We start from the raw sequence: 16,683 nt of genomic DNA on the forward strand, positions 1-16,683 counted from the left end.
CCAACCTAACCCAACCTAGGGAAGAATGTAGTTTAGGCCTAATTAGGCCCAGTTGTAACTTGAAGAATTTTTTTTTTTTTTTTTTTTTTGAGAAATTTACCACGCCACCCCTTGGAGAATGCTACAATTATAAGATCATTCCCTCTGTTTCATCAAATTATACTCAGACCCCCTACTGTCAGTCACAGTTAAGGAATATACTATAGTTGCTGACATCAACAACTATATTTTATTTTAAATACTAAAATACCCTTATTAAATAGGAAGTACCAAAAATACCCTTACCATAAGTTAATATTTCTTTACCCAAATCAATAGATTTTGAGCCCCATTCCAAGACGTAATTTATCTTTCTCTCAAATTGCCATTGGACCACCAGGGATTATTAGTATCATCTTCTGGCATCAAATTATCTTCAACCATCCGCAAGCAAAGAACCAGAGCTTCCTCAGACCTACCTATCTGAGCATAACCAGCAATCAAACAAGTCCAAGAACACACTATTCCTTTGTCCGGCATTCATCAGACACCCTTGGCCCCAAGACTAAATCTCCAACACCCTTTACATAGACAGCAAGAAGCCCATTACAGACAACCAAATCACAATCAAAACCCAATTTCACAATGTGGGTATGAATTTGTTGGATGTTTCGGGCATCTCTAGATCTAAGACAGACCTTGTGAAGGAAGGAGAAGGTAAAATCATTAGGCGAAAGTGATTGGAATTTTAAGGCTCTAAAGAGGGAGAAAGCTTCAATGAAGAGATCACTCTCAGAGAGGACTCGGATAATAGCATTATAAGGGAAGATGTTGGGCTTCTGAAGATGGAAAAAAATGCGAAGAGCATATTGGATTGGGTAGTAGCCAATAAGACCAGTGGTGATGAGATCGTTTAGATCTGCGCCGATTCGGTAGATCCGGGCGTGGATTTGTTGAAGGTGAGAGTGTGATACGTTGCCTTGGAGGAGGAGCGAGATGTCTCTCAGGAAAGAAGAGGATGAAACGGAGGAGGTGTGAGTAAGGTGAAGGAAAAGGCGGGAAGAAGGGCTGTAGTGTCTGAACATTGAAAGGGCGGGAAATAGAGAAACTGAAAACACGGTTGAATGCCCATTAGCTCACTTTAATCAATGGGCAACCGAATGTTGTGGCAAATCAAAGGATTTTCTTGCAAATCCCTGTTTTAAACCCTGTTTGCACTCTAATATCACAAACCTAGGTGAGAGAATGGGCGGTTAGTTTCTGTAAATCAAGATAGAGAATGAGAGTGAGAAAGAGAGAGATACCTCACTGGTGATGAACAAACGCTTTTCTCAGTCCTTCATCAACGATGGGAAGGTCATCGTCTAGTTTGATGTCTCTTGGTGAAGGTGAGTGAGTATAAGGGTAAAAATCGATAGGTTTTTTAATGGCAAAGGTATAATGGTCATTTTAACTCCACACTTGACATTGACTGACGGTAGGAGGTCTGAGTATAATTTGGTGAAACAGATGGAGTGGTCTTATAATTGTGGCATTCTCCAGGGGGTAGCGTGGTAAATTTTCCTTTTTTTTGGGGGGGGGTTTGGGGAGCTAGTTCAAGTACCACAAGTCCAGGAAGACCCATTGAGGGGCCACACAAAGGGCCCATTTGATAACGTTTCTGCCATTTCTATTTCAAGAAATGACAGAAACATAAATTTCAGTTTCTAGAAACAAAAATAGAATTGAAGGTGTTTGATAGTCGTGCTTCTGGAAATCGATAGTAACCAGCGAATAGAATGGCCACGAGTCGTTTCTAGAAACGGCGAAATAAATAGAACTTGTTTCGCCTGGGTCATTTCTTGAACCATAAATAGGTAGAAATTTCAATTCATATTTTTGAAAATAAGTGAAACGAAATAGTTTTACCAAACTCTTTTTGTTCTGTTTTTGTCGTTTTTGGACAGAAACTTGTTTCTTGAAACATTATCAAACGGGCCCAAGACCCACATGGGGGCAGAACAAGTGACCCATGAGTGGAGGGGCCACACAAAGACCCACATAGGGGCAAAACAAGGGACCCATGAGTGGCCAGCAAGGGGGCCTCACTAAGCCACACTTATTGCAATACTACAACTACTACTACTATTTTCAAGAAGGTGGGTGGTAAGAGAGTTGAACTAGTGACCTTCTTGGAACTTATTCAAAGCCCAACTGCCTAACTGCTTACCATCGAGCTAGAAGTTCAACCCCACAGCCATCCAACCAACTTGAACAAATTGTATCAAGTATAAACATATAAATAGGATCAAGGTTTGAGAACTCTGTATCAGAAGATAGAAATACCCTTGCTTTCAATTAAAAAACATTGTTTAGACTATTTTACCCTTCGTCTATACCAATTCATTGATATGGTATCATCCAAGAATTGAGATCGGTCAAAGCCAATTCTGATCTGATCCCAATCCAATCCGACCGACAGTATTGACCAAATATGATTCCTCAAACCTTGAATAGCATAGTATCTTGCTAAGTCATAGCTGGATTAAGATGGAAGGTGTTTGAGATTTTAAAATGTAACCGCAAGCATACGGATCAGTGTAGCTACGGGTCGAACACAGGGAGAGCAGTCACTTTATTTTTTTGCTTCTTTTAATAATGTGAAAGTAAACCAATTAATGGTTGTGATCTTATTCTAACTACCGTCCTAAACATATGTATCTAAAATAACTACCTAACCATTCATCATCTAAGAATTTAAATATGCTAGCCACGTAATTAAAATTAAATAAATAAATAACTGAAAATAAACACCCCATGCAATTAAAAAACAATGAACGAAAAAAAATGTTGAAATAAAAATAAAGTAAAAGAAAGGGGATAAAGCTAGAGAGAGACTTACAAGTAGGTTTCTCTATTTAGCACGAAGGATGCATCATAATATGAGCTTCCCTACTTGACCAAAAAGTCACTCTTATAAGGGTTACTCTACTTGGCTTTAGGGAAAGGGAGGCAATTAAAATAAAAAATAATAAAATGATGGTTCTATGGCTAGGAGAGGCAAAGAAAACACGTACACTAGCCATGAACCTTGGGGGAAAGGGAAAGCAATAATGTAATGACTAAAATTAAAATCCTAAATTAAGAAAGAAAAGATAGTCAGAAAAGGGAAATGAGAGAGGGGTGAGAAGACAATTGAATGAGCCTACTTACTTGAACTGAAAACTTGATGGATTTGAGATACTACCAGTACTAAAAATCAGATCTAGAATAAACTAAATCTGAAATTTTTAGTACAAGAGAAAACAAATCTGAAGAAAAAAAAAAATTGAATTTGAAAGACATGCTCCATAGATTGTTCTTGTCACCTAGAACTAAGCCTATAAATAGAACTTGAAAATTACAACTTCAATTACTTAAAAAATAAAAGACTAAATCAAAAACATAAGTGCTTGCATTAATTGAATAAAAAGAGCTTACAAAAGTGTTTAAAGCATAAACCTAGAACTAAAGCGAGAGAAATAAAACTAGAGAAAGAGATAAAGCAACTAAAAAAAAAAAAAAACCCCTAAAAGAATAATGAAGTGTCTCATCTCCTTGTGTTAATTCTATTATATAGAGAATGGGGGAGAGAAGCTAACGATTTAAGCTTTTAAAAAAAAAAAGTTTTTTTTTATCTTATTGATGAGGTGGAGGAGAGAGAAGAGAGAAAACGTGTGGAGAGAAAATCTCTCACGATTTTTCTTGCCTTTTTTTTTTTCTACCTTTTTTCTATTTTTCTCTCTTCTTGCACAAGAAACCCCCCTCAGCCAATTTTTCTTACTTGGATTTGGACAATGTTCTATTTTAATGAAAAATTCCATCCATGCCCTTGTCTTTTTCTTTTTTTTTTTCCTATTTTTTCTCTTTATTTCCTCTCTCTTTTCTTCAAAGAGAGATAAAATCTTCTAAAAAAAACCTCAACAAAATGGTAGCTAAGAGGTTTGAACTAGAGACCTCCTAATAAGAAAGAGATTTTGCATACCACAACTCACCAACTACGCTAAGTAGTTGTTGTTACCAAAAATGAATCTTCAATCACTTAAGGATATGGTCCATCGATCCTTGTTGCCATTTGGAATATTCTTTATACCCCTGGGACAACTGCAGACGGGCTAATTCTGCATCTCGGTTCAGCTCTGATCCATTATTCTTTTTCTGGCCCGAAAAGAATAATCACTTGTACGGTTGACCAAACAAATGTGTACTTTTAATTGAACACCTCCATCTTGCTTAGAATTTCGTCCTCTTCGTAACCATGAAAAGAAATATGATCACTTTACGTGTAAAATTGAAGATATAGCGCCCCATAGTCCTTAAGGCCTTGAAAATATAACACCTGTAAAAAGAGAGTAAAACCCAAGGTAGCTCCATTATAAATATGTAAAATGCATGTTTTACTACCCTAGATTTCACACATAAATGTGCTCATCAGAAGGCAGCCGAACAACCTTGTTGATGTGGCTATTTGGGTTCGTTACGTATTTTGGAGGTGATGACAATATCAAGGTTGTTGAGAAGCTTGCTTTCAGTTTCACTCTTCCACACTTGTGGACGGAAGAATTTTCAGAATTTTCAGAAATCAAACAAGATTACGGTCTCAAATTATAACAGCAATTAAGGACGATGTCCTCTCCAGGTCTGATTCCAATCCTCTTTCATGATTTCAAAATGTCCGGAATTAGTTTCTTGTGTTGGGGATTACAAGCCACATGGATCATCATACTCTATCCAATGATAGAAATTCTTATGAGGGGACTGATTAGTGATACTAAAGGATCCCCAACAATGGCTTATGCGAGTTTTTTTTTTTTTTTTTTTTTTTTTTTTTTTTTTGAGCAATTCCTATCAAGGGCCCATGGGCCAATTAGGATGACAGTCCAAAGGCATCCCAACTCAAGGAAGGGCGGCCAAGGGAGCGAGATTAGGAGAGGAGCTGTTAGTCCCATGCATGGAGATGCTTGCTATTTAGAGGGGGATTCGTTGTGCATTGAAAATGGTTACATGGAAATTTCTATTAGATTTGATTCTATGTTGGCAATTTATATTATTAATGGGAAGGTACGTATGCGGCCCTTGGAACGTGTAGGTGCATGTCTAGAGAGAACAAAACCCGCCAGCGGATCTTTTAGCCTCTTCACAAACATTAGTTGTCAACTTCCGGATGTAATTGTTTTGTATTCGCCTTGTTTGGTAGGGCTTATCATATTCCTATATGGTTCAGGGTCTTGTTCCCCATATAATTAGGAGGGTTCTTAGGGGTTGTTCATGTGTATTATTCTCTTTTTCTTTAATACATCATACTTACCTACCCAAAAATAAAATGTCACAGTTGGATATATTTCGCTTAGGCTAATTTTAGTATTTAAAAAAAAAGAAATTTTGTAATCATTATTACCTTATATGATCTAATCTCAGTATATAAACTACTTAATTTTTTAATTTTTTTTAACCATATTTAGTAAGGCATAAATGGAAAAGAAATCTTAAAAAGCCCAAGCCGAACCGACAAGGAGTTGTAATTGATGAGCGAAATGAACGAGGAGTCATAAATAATGAGCATGGAGTCCTGAGTAATGAACGAATGAGCAATCAACGAGTAATTATGCAATCTAGAGATTCTCAATCAAGAGCATGTTCTATTACGTATTAAGATCGAACAACCAGAAGCGGATATTGCTCATCGGCAAAAGCAGGTAGACTACCTCATGGACATTTTTTTTTTTTTTTTTTTTACATATTATAGCAAAGGGTTTTGGATGCAAAGTGAAGTGAAATTTCATAACCAAATATAGAAGAATTTGAAGTTAATGTTAGTCACATGGAATAATGATTACATAGATTTTCTTTTTAATTATGAAAATTTCATTTCCCTTCCCTTTAATTCCCCTTGCAACCAAACATAACCTTAGTAATCATCTATGCCTTAATCAGATCGGGATTAGGAATATTAAAATTGGCTCTGATGGGATCAGATTCAATCCATCTCCATGACCCAAGATACTGCACCTCATACTCATAGAGAGACCCAGTGCCATAATTACGAATGAAGGCCACTAGGTAGAGTCAAGTGGGTCTTTCTTGACTAATTCTCTTGACTGAGAATGTAGTTGTAGACCTTCATTTTGATATAGTCCTCAAACGATGCATCAAGATTAATCATTATGATGCTTAATATATTCATAAAGGTTTTGCCCCATGGACCACGCAGCTAAGCTGTGCGTGTGTGCTGATTTTCAGTATGTCCATTAAGGTTTTGCCCATGGACCACGCAGCCAAGTGTGTGTGTGTGTGGCATGGACCATCCTCCAGAGATAACTGTTAATCTGTGAAAGTTGCCATTTGAATTCAGTGTCACCAGAGTCAAAAGACATGTAATTGAAAATGGTTTCATAGAAATTTCAAGTGTTTTTCTTCTAACTGCTGTGAACAGAGACAGGTTGTAAGATCAGTCGAGTTCAGAACTGAATTTTAAGACTGGGAGAGGAAATGGGGTTCTCATGTTCCTGCAATTGATGTTGGTTTTGATCCCAAAGCTCCACATTAGCCAAGCTCAATAGTGTTCTGTCTATGGCCAACAGGCCAATCTGCAAGGCAGGCTGATTAGGTCAATAGGTCAAAAGTAACTAATTTGGTTTTCTTACGTACCGCTCTGGAGCTACATGTAAAATTTCACATTCAAATACAATCAGTAACAACCCTACATGTAATGGATACCCTTCCTGTGTATGCCCAATTGCCTAACTGCATTTGCTGAAACTTGACATATATTCAAAGGACATATGGTTCTATCTTTCCACAAGATTTGAGCGACATCTAATTTTACCACATGGCAAAATAAGTGCTCATCCAAACTCTTTTTATATAACATGGTAAATTTTAATCAAAGCAGAAAAGCAGTACATATTAGTCTAAAGTCTAAACACAGAAAATTTGACTCATCTTGCCCACTGTTGTTAACTACTTTCTTTTATCAAATAAAATTATGAGATCATGCTCGGTTAGACATTTTTACCATGTATACGATGTTCAATAAAGATTCATATCATACCTCCCTACTACTAGAGAAACTTCAAGAGAACCTAAGGTTTTTTTTTTCTTTGGGAGGGGCTGGAGAGAAAGAATAAGTAAGATAACCTAAGGTTGATAGCCGGGTGCAGGATTCTTTGAGGTTTCCTTGCCTCAAGTTGTGTTGGTGGTGTTATGACCGGCTTGAATTCAGGATTAGGTCAGTCAAAGTTCTCAAGGATTGACCGCTTAACTTGTTTTCTTGATGGCTCAAACAGGATAACAATCCCTCCCCATTATAAATGTATTTGCATAGTGCACAAACCCCAGCAGCATATCAGAATTGCAAAACCATAGGTGAAAGTGAAACACCTTCATATTAATATTTCCTCTATAATAGGAATATTTTTCATTCAAAAGAATTGGGAATATCATCCACTTCCGCAGAATAAATTTCCAATGGTAAGATAATTACTGCAATTGCAAGTTCAAACCAGTTGAGAACAACAAAAAACTGAACCCCTCTAACTGTGACTTCCAAGTAGACACAGAAAAGAAATGGTAATGTTCTATATAATAAGGTGGGGGCCTCATGAGGACCAAAACAAAAATGAAAAGAAAGATAAAAGTTGAATTTCCCACCAATAAACAAGGAATACCTGGTCTAAGAGGTGGTTAGTAAACTAAGTTCCAGCATTGCGCGTGAAATCGATGCAGGTCTGACAGTTGCAATCTGAGAATCTGCAGATGTCACACCCAAAACACACACAAGAGGTGCAACCCCTGCAAGTAGGAGAACGAGAACAACCTCTATACACCTTACGACTTGCACGCTCTTCCTCATTATCACATGTTATTCTGAACAAGGGAAAGTGAGCAATATCAGAAACTAAGGTAGAAATTGAATTTTGAGCATAAAGGGAAAAAAAATAAAGAATAACAATAAGGAGCGCGTAGATGAAAATCATACAGGATATTTAGTCATTGTATCTATCTATACTAGTTAGCCATTCTACAGGCAGTGCTCATGGCCTAATGATACATTCGACAACAAATCACACTGGGCACTTGACTTCTACCAGATATGGTTTCAGTTTAACTTGAAACACCCTCTCCCCTTTTAGGGTCCTTCACAAAAACTTACCACCTTTTAAGTACACGCATAAAATAAGTGTGCTTGGAAGGGTCTTGTCCCTTGGCTAGCCCTTGAGGCTTCTGTTCTGTTTTGTTTTCCCTTTTTTTTCTTCAACATATTTTCTATTCATCTGGAAAAGAAAAAAAAAAAGTATGCTTGAAAGCTATGGATGCCGACATTCAGATGTGTTATCTAACAGAGGATAACAAATGACCAATAAAGCTATGTGTTATCATTTAGGAGCGGGAGGGACCACAATCAACAATTGACCAAGCACATTATATGGACTAAGTAGAATACAATATGGTTTTATTTCCCCTCATCATTCTTAATTTCAGTTCAGAAGTTTTAAAGGGAAATGGAAAGGACAAGAAAAGATGTGGCTCTTGATAGACTGTAATGGATGAACTGGAGTCCTTATCTGACCCCAAATAGTTCGGTTAAGACTTAATTCATTGTCTAAGGCATAAACAGAAGACTAAAAGGAAGACCGAAAAAAAAAAGTGTGTATTCAAAAGTCAAATTGGATGCAGCAGAAAAGAAAAATTACTGTTCTAACAAGCACAATTCTAGAAAAAACAATTTGTTTCCTGATAATGAAATAGCAAACAGATTCTTTTCAGCAAAAATATTCAATGCAAGGATCCCATGTACCCTCTCTGCTCTGCTGAGATATCCATCAACAGCTAAAAACAATTCTAGAAAAATCCCTAAGGTGGTGAACATTTGGCCACTGTTCAGGATCAATAGGTAACCTAGTTTTCAATTTGTAGTTTTAGTGTCAGTAAGATACTCAAGTCCACAAGTAAAATCAAAGTAAAATGTCAAAAGCAGTATTCAACCTACAACTTTCTACAATTTTAATCTGGCACTAAAACAAAGCAAAATTAGACTACTACGAGATTTAGTAGATGTTTTAGGCTTAGGTTCTATACACCTTGACTAGGAAGTAGAAATCTCAAACTGACCCATACAGCTTGCTTCCCAAAGACTTTACTTGGAGAACATTTTGAAATCAGAGAAAGTCCTGACCCAGGAATGGAATATTTCAATGATAATTACACAGACAACCAAATCTTAAAGTGGTTCCTCATAATATACCATATCAAGGAGATGGCAGGAGAAAGATCATGACATTTAAATTGAGTACATTTGATCATCTTTGCAATCGCCTTCAATACAAGGATAAAAGGATGGCAGCAGGACATGATGTCAAATTTGGCACCCTGAAAAATTATGCTGAATAACTTGGAAAGCTCCACTTGGTTCCTCACTGCCTGCCAATTTCCTACCAATCCCACCACATGATTCTAGTTTATTTTACTGAAAATTGAAATAATGCAGGATTCCTTCAAGGTGAATGGAATATTTTTTAAGATTGAATTTTGAACTGCTATTAGTTGAAGCAGTATACATTGTTCATGCAATTCCTAAAACGATTTAAATGTAGAAAAACATGAGCACTTTTGAAAAAAAAAAATTGCCAACATGAGTATAAATTGACAACAACCAAAAGATAATTATTGAAATGATAATTTAGAGTGAAGAGAGTTGCCCAAACTCATACTGAAATGACACAAAAACCAGTCTCTGCCTATACAATAACAACTCAGCCTTATCCCCAACTAAATGGGGTCCACCATATTTCCTATATATTCAGGACTATACCTCGTTGATAACATGGGGACCCCGGACTTAGTAGCTTGAAATCTACCACACTATATTAACTAATGAAGGAAGAGAACACATATTTTATGGGCCTGTCTCTGTAAAGAGTTGAAAATATATTGTGATGGATACATGTGATAAAGGAGAGGGTACTATCCATGGTAATGTAGAACTAGGATTGACAAGTCAACCTAGTCCCAATGTTGCAGGATACTCTCAGAGAACATCAGATAAATACCAGAATAGTTCAAAACAGATTAATAACAAGGATGAGATCAGATCTACAATTAAGAATATCAATCTCAGATTACAAGGTTTCAGAAATCAGAATAGAAGCAGATAATAAAGGGACTAATGGAATGATGAATTAGGTCTAGGCAGGTTCTGAAACTTGCTAACAGAATCTGCAATTTTCAAGACAGAACCAGAAAATTATGCTCACCGATCCTCTTTCTCTGGACAGAACTGAGAAAATAAGTTAATTAAATACCTGTAACAGTATATCAGATGTGGAACACCTTAAGTATGGAAGAAAAGAAAGAGATAACTAGAAGAGAACCTCTTGGACTTCACTCCGCAAAGAGTCAATTAGATCAAACACCAATTCCTTCAGCCTTGATCAAACACAAGACCGCCACTTTGATCACACACAAAGCAAGCTCAGAAGAGCAACAGCAAGAAGCTTTTTTTTTTTTTTTTTCATTCATAAATCGTCTCTTTTTTTAGGAGTCTCCTCCTCTTTATTTATAATGTTGATGGGGGAGGGAATTACAAAATAGAAGGTTCCTCAAAAAGGAAACCAAATATTCTCTTAATACAATAATTACTAAAAACTAAAATTAGAACTAGTTGAAAATGGAAACTAACTACTAATGACTTGACTCAATTAATAAGTTGACTCCTAAGGAAACAAATATAACTCAAATCAAACCCAACTAAAAAGGAAACTAACTAGTAATCCCGTACTCAATCTTAGAGCCCCCCTTTTAGACCCATAAAAGTGACCCAATACACTCCAAATCACATGGACTGAAGTGCCAACACATATACAACCCAACCCTAGGCTTATTCCTAATAAAACAAGCCTATTTTGGTTATTAATCTGCATCACATAGATTGCAGAGTCACCTCCTACTTTTTATAGCTAGGTAGTTTTGCACAGCTTTGCAACAGTTTGCCAGGCTCTTTCCACACCAATTACTTAAAAGAGAAACCTAGTGCACGAGGCTCCCATTACTGCAGGGTCTGGAAAGGGCAAACGTAAACAGCCTTACCCCCTTGCTACGCAGGAGAGGCAGTTTCCAATTTCCACAGCGATTACCAAAAGGAAAAAATAATTCCCCCACAATGGTGATGCAGCATAAAATATGCGCATCCCACAGTTCTCCTAGTATAATAAAACAAACAAAAACAAAGCCTTAGCCCAACTTAATGGGGTCGGCTACATGGATCCAAGCAAAGGCAAGGAAAAAAATGCGTTAAAAGAAACCGATTAGTAATCACTAAATAAGTAGAACACAGCTAAAGCGGGTCCACTACCACAGTTCTCCTAGTATAACTGAAGTTATTAGGGAAATAGATCACACGATTGAATCACCATTATCTCTAACAAAATCACCAAGCAACCATAATCTGGATGAAGACAGACCATGTTGAAGAGAATGATCCTGGTGACAACAGATTCAGTTGTAGATATCAGCAGAAGCTGACAGCATATTCCAACTATGGTCATCAATTCCAAATTTGAATTCAAGTTAACTATTAAATCAACTGGTCCATCCTGAAAAAAGTTGATTGATGCCGCCAGATGAAGGGAATAACTGACAACACAGGTATATAAGTCATGGAGATTCTCTCACAAACCATACCAAACTTAAAATATGTAACAAATATAGAAGCAACTATAATATATCCACAGCTGTGTCTAACCACATGTACAACAATTGAAGGCCACTGGTGATGACCAGATTAAACCCTTATATCTAAAAGCATTCATGGGTGATATGCATTTATATTGAAAAAATAAAACTGAAATCAAAGTGCAGGCCCCTTCATATTTCTTCGGCCCAGAAAGCAACAGCCTTGATCCATTTGTTTTCAGGAAAAATCCATGTAAAAAGTAAAGTTTTCAGCTACAGAAAGAAACTCAACCAAACCTTACTCCAAATACTAGCAAGTCAGCTACATAATGTTGTTTCTCCATGATCCATGTTTTTTAAAAGGTTTGGACAAAGCCCCATCTATTTTAAGGTTAAATTTACCTAAAACTTTTCCTTTTACATGAATTCTGGTCTCTAACCTGATGCACCCCACCATCGTTTTACCTGGGCTCAGGACCAGCAGTTCAAAAGGAACTCACTAGCAGAGAGATCTGGTGCGATATCCAGATTCCAAAATTGTAAAACAAACAATACAACAAATAAGTTTAGGATATCTATGAAAAAAAAGAACAAATATGAAGTGCAGATTTTTTTCGCCTTTCTGGTTTGTAGCAAGCTCCCCAGTATGATATTTCCCACATATAAAGATAATAATTAAAAAAAATAAAAAATCTGATAAAAATATTTAGAATACCATTAATTTCTCCAAACTTTGGAGCCCCTCGAGGCAATGGTTTGTTGAATAGCACAATATCTAAGCCAATCAGACATAATTATAGTACAGGCAACCCCCCCCCCCTTCAAAAAAACAAAAATTTCCCATGCCAAATATTTGAATAGGAATAAGAGCAGCAGACTTAATGTATAAACAATGCCGAACTCACATGCTTTCATGTTGATAGATTGAAAGCTATGACATAGCAAAATAATCTTGCAGTTAAGAAAAAAAATATCCCATTCAAAAGAAAATCAATAATACATTTTCATGGACAGTATACAATCATGAAGACAATTAAGAAAGTCACACATTCATTCCCATCCAAAGCAAATAATATATTTTCATGGACCATTATCTTTAAAGAAAACTTGAATAATCACACATTCATTTACGACATAGAGAGCCTTACTTGTCAAATGGCAGATCAGCACATTTCCAGTTAAGATTAGCCAAAGAATCATGGTGAATCCGGCATTCCTCTTTGGTCCTGAGACGGAACCTGCGCTCTTTGTTACACCTTGTGCAGCGAACAAACTCATCCCGATGACAAGGTCGTCCATTATGGGACTTGTTAGAACTCTTCGCATTTTTTGATGCTTGATTGTAGTACTTAAGCAGCACCGTCTTTGACAGAGGAACCTTTTCCCCTTTGACAATGACCCATACATTACTCTTCCATTTTCTGGCAGTCTCTCGTCCAGAGTGTTTCTCAAAAGCTGCTGGGGTCAACTTATCTAGTGATCACAATCACCAATCATCAGTCAGAAACACAGAGAAAACTCTGATCAAGAAATAGAAGGCTATCAGGTGATCATAGTTAATCTGATCATACACCCAAAGCATGCACACTTGACAAAGAATTTTTGTACTTCCTATTAGCATGTATAGTAGGACAACAAAAAGGAAGTAACAATCGCTCGATGTATGTGTCCCAATGCAAGGAAAAGGAGATACAAATCAAAGAAAAAGACCCGCATCTCATTCTAAAACAACTACCCATAACCCACCCTACTCACTGGAACTCAGTACAACCGTCGCAAGGTATGGATGCATACTAAGGTTTAAATCCTCCAGTTGCAATTATGTGGAGGATGCAAGAAGTTCACCAATGCCCAACAATGGATATACAGAAATGTCAACTTCACCATCCTAAAAAGTCAGACTACAATAAGCAGACCTATACACCACCTTTAAAATATATAAAGCCATCCAAATGACCCAATCTCCATCTATGCCAGAAACAAGAACCAAAAAACAATCATGGGTTGTTGAGTTTCATGGGTTGCAGTGCCACCGTAGCCCATCCCAAGAATTAAAGAAAAGAAATGAGCCCTCTACTCAATTCAGAGTGTATTGATACATGTTCAGCTCTTCTCGATCAATGAGGCTATAAAGTAAGCATATATGTAAGTAGAAGACCCGTCACTTGGACAAATATACATACATATTACATGCATGTATATAAAGAAAACGAGACGTATGCACTCCTGGTGATGAAAGCCATAATGCAGAATAAAGAGGAAAGAACTATACCACAAACAGATTAAACAACAAAGACATTCCATAACTTTGAGCCCAATGTATCAGACAATAAGAAAAAAGTATAACATGCACAAAGATGAAAACCCATCACGAAAACAAAAGCGAGAAAAGGACAGGAGGAAGAAATAAGAATAGAAGCTTAAGAGATTTGACGAACCTTCCTTACAGCCAGGAGTGCATTCACAGCTAATCTCAAGATCGCCTCCAGCGAAAACCCTAAGCCTCCCTACGGCATCACCATACCTATGGCTCGTGCACCCACAAGTAGCCTCGATATGATCTCCTCCTCTCTTCAACCCACTTATCTCATCCAACTCTTCGTCGCTGAACATGACAGAACCATCTCTTCCATCGCCATTCTCCATGTCTCTCGTTCTCTACAGCTCAAACAAAAAAGAAACGGAAAACGAAGAAAAACCTCCCCAGATCTCTCACAAAAATAACCCACTAATACCACGTCCTTACAAATCTGGGGAGGACAGTTGCGAAAAATAGGTGGACACTGGACAGAGAAGGTAAAAACACAACTGTGCTTTCTGGGTTTCCTCCAAAAAGTCTCTATTTTTTGTTGTTTTTCATACAAACCATATAATCTAGAGAAATCTCTTTCAGAATAATAGTTCTCACTTCTCAAGAGAGTATCTATACAGAACCATTAATATAAATCCCGATAGAACACGCATCTCATCTCAGAGACCTACTCCGAGAAATCCGACGAGTAAAACAAGGAAGAGAAAGGAGAAAGAGAGAGGAAGAGAAAGAGTCGGGAAGATAGAACTTGAATGGGGGAGTTGAGACTTGTGAGCTGGCCAAAACAGGATTGACAAATGGCGTAGGGGTGAAGAAGTTGAAAGTGAAGAGGAGAGTGAGTTTTAACCGTTAAAGCCTCAAGGGGTCGAGTTGAAGAGTCTTGAATCTTGATTCCTTTGAGAGAGAGAGAGAGAGAGAGAGAGAGAGAGAGACAGAGACACAAGCTCTTAGTTGCATGACACGACACATAAAGGAATCAGTAGGTCTCTTCGGTTGTCTCATGAGTCATGACTCATGATGAGTCGGGAGGAGCAGACGATGTTTATGGGTAACCATCCAAAGTCCTCCAACATCTCTCTCTCGCTCTCTCTCTCTCTCTCTTTTAAGGGAAATAAAAAAAAAGTAAATAAATTCCTTTACTTCTCCCAATAAAACTCTTCTCCTTTTCAAAAATCAAGCTTGGCCTCCCCAGAATTAAAAGCCTTCTGTTCTGTATGTAAAAAGCTCACTTACCCGGGTTACAAGTCACAATCCACTTCCTTCCCTGTTCTTAAAATTATTCTTTCCTTAGCTCATTCTTTCTATATCTCTGTGTGTGTGAATGGGTGTCATCCCCTCCACTCCCCAAGGCCCCAAATCAATGATCCAGTTTATACAGCAAGGCTTTGTTTATTGTTTGATCAATACCTTTCCATTTCTGAGATTATAGAGATGCAATATTCTGAGTTCAAATCCATGAAGCATGCCACTAAAAGCAGAAGCTTGTGAGTTGTGATTCCCCATCAGAACAGAAAATGATTGGCGTGCTTTGTATTTTTTATATGAGTGTATGTGATAGTATCTCTCTATAACTAGTTATTTTTATTCCCTCATTTATATTGCATACCCATGCCTTGTCAGAGGAACAATGGGTACCCAAAACCAATGGTACAAATCAGATTTTCAAGTTGGGTCTGGTAGAAGATTCACATGCCACACTCCACACTCCACACTCCACACTCCACAGGGAGAGAGAATAAAAAAGGAGTGAAGGGCATTTTGGTCATAGAAACTTAAAATGCTCGAGTTGACCTAAAATCCTATTATGAATCCTCTTCTTCTCCTCCTCCTGTGAAGATGAGATGCAAAGTTATCCAACCTCACACGCATTCCAGACTCCAGAGAATCCAAAACACTTTTATAAATAAACATCTCTATTATTCCAATCTATATATATCGATAGCCGGTGTGGTGGGTAAGGGTCAGGTCAACTCGATTAGAGAGCCATCAAATCCTTGCCAAAGAATCCATTTCCATCCTTTTCTGGGTAACGTTTAGGCCCAACCTCCTTTTATTTTTGAAGAGCCTACTGTGTGTCCGAGTGTGAGAGAGAGAGACCTAACTAATTTTGGTGCTTTGTTGAACGAAGCTGGTCTCACTCGTAGGCACTACAACAAGCCATATATTCATAAGACTTGCTCCACGTACACTTCTTTTTCATTGATAATCATTTTCATGTATTTATTTCAGCTGGTCAATTCTATAATCTACACCTCTAGTTCAGCTCTTCTATTCTATAATGTACGCTTCTAGCATTTTTAGATAGTTTTACCTCCATGTTCGGTATAATAGGACTCATACTTATTGAAGAGAAAGAGAAACGAAAATCTATGAGAAAAATGTATACACTTGATTATTATATAATCCTTTTCCCTTAAACTTGATACCGTGTATGGTTAGAAAATTGACGAAATGTCAGTTTTCATGATCTATCTCGGATAGATTATTGAGTTCACATCCAAATCATTGTGTTTGATTTCTATCCCAATCCAAAAGACAATCATCTCACTACTACTCATTTTTTCGCTTAAGAATTTCCTTGAATAGGCTTATGGCCATGGGATTTTTTTTTTTTTTTTTTCTATGTTCTTTCGTGAAATTAAAATCATTGCGTTTACTTGGATCAATAGTGAAAGATAAAAGAGAGGTGGCTTTTGGTAATAATT

At 37.2% G+C, this 16,683-nt stretch overlaps 1 protein-coding gene across 3 annotated transcripts; it reads right to left on the reverse strand.

Moving 5' to 3' along the window:
• Positions 1 to 6,140: 6,140 nt before the first annotated feature.
• On the reverse strand, positions 6,141 to 15,040 carry LOC122091497 (protein ULTRAPETALA 1-like). Of its 3 annotated transcripts, none has more exons than XM_042661501.1 (4): positions 14,106 to 15,040; positions 12,816 to 13,140; positions 7,665 to 7,863; positions 6,141 to 6,596 (listed from the first exon to the last, which is right to left on the reverse strand). In XM_042661501.1, exons 1-3 carry the CDS (start codon positions 14,311 to 14,313, stop codon positions 7,689 to 7,691), a joined length of 708 nt encoding a protein of 235 aa, XP_042517435.1. In that variant the 5' UTR covers positions 14,314 to 15,040; the 3' UTR covers positions 6,141 to 6,596; positions 7,665 to 7,688. The 3 variants fall into 3 exon arrangements, with proteins under 3 accessions (XP_042517435.1, XP_042517427.1, XP_042517421.1); XM_042661493.1 differs by having other exon boundaries at positions 6,141 to 6,584; positions 14,106 to 15,039; XM_042661487.1 differs by lacking the exon at positions 6,141 to 6,596 and having other exon boundaries at positions 7,383 to 7,863; positions 14,106 to 15,038.
• Between the last annotated feature and the right edge of the window lie 1,643 nt (positions 15,041 to 16,683).

The sequence above is a fragment of the Macadamia integrifolia genome, chromosome 2 (assembly GCF_013358625.1).
Source record: "Macadamia integrifolia cultivar HAES 741 chromosome 2, SCU_Mint_v3, whole genome shotgun sequence".
NCBI lineage: Eukaryota > Viridiplantae > Streptophyta > Magnoliopsida > Proteales > Proteaceae > Macadamia > Macadamia integrifolia.

Excerpts from the sequence above, each read along its gene's own strand:
- LOC122091497 (XM_042661501.1), bottom strand. The coding sequence starts at position 14,313 with ATGGAGAATGGCGATGGAAGAGATGGTTCTGTCATGTTCAGCGACGAA. Across the intron at positions 13,141-14,105 it reads CACTCCTGGCTGTAAGGAAG|ATAAGTTGACCCCAGCAGCT; the intron begins GTTCGTCAAATC and ends TGTGATCACTAG. Across the intron at positions 7,864-12,815 it reads GCTGATCTGCCATTTGACAA|AATAACATGTGATAATGAGG; the intron begins GTAAGGCTCTCT and ends TCCCTTGTTCAG.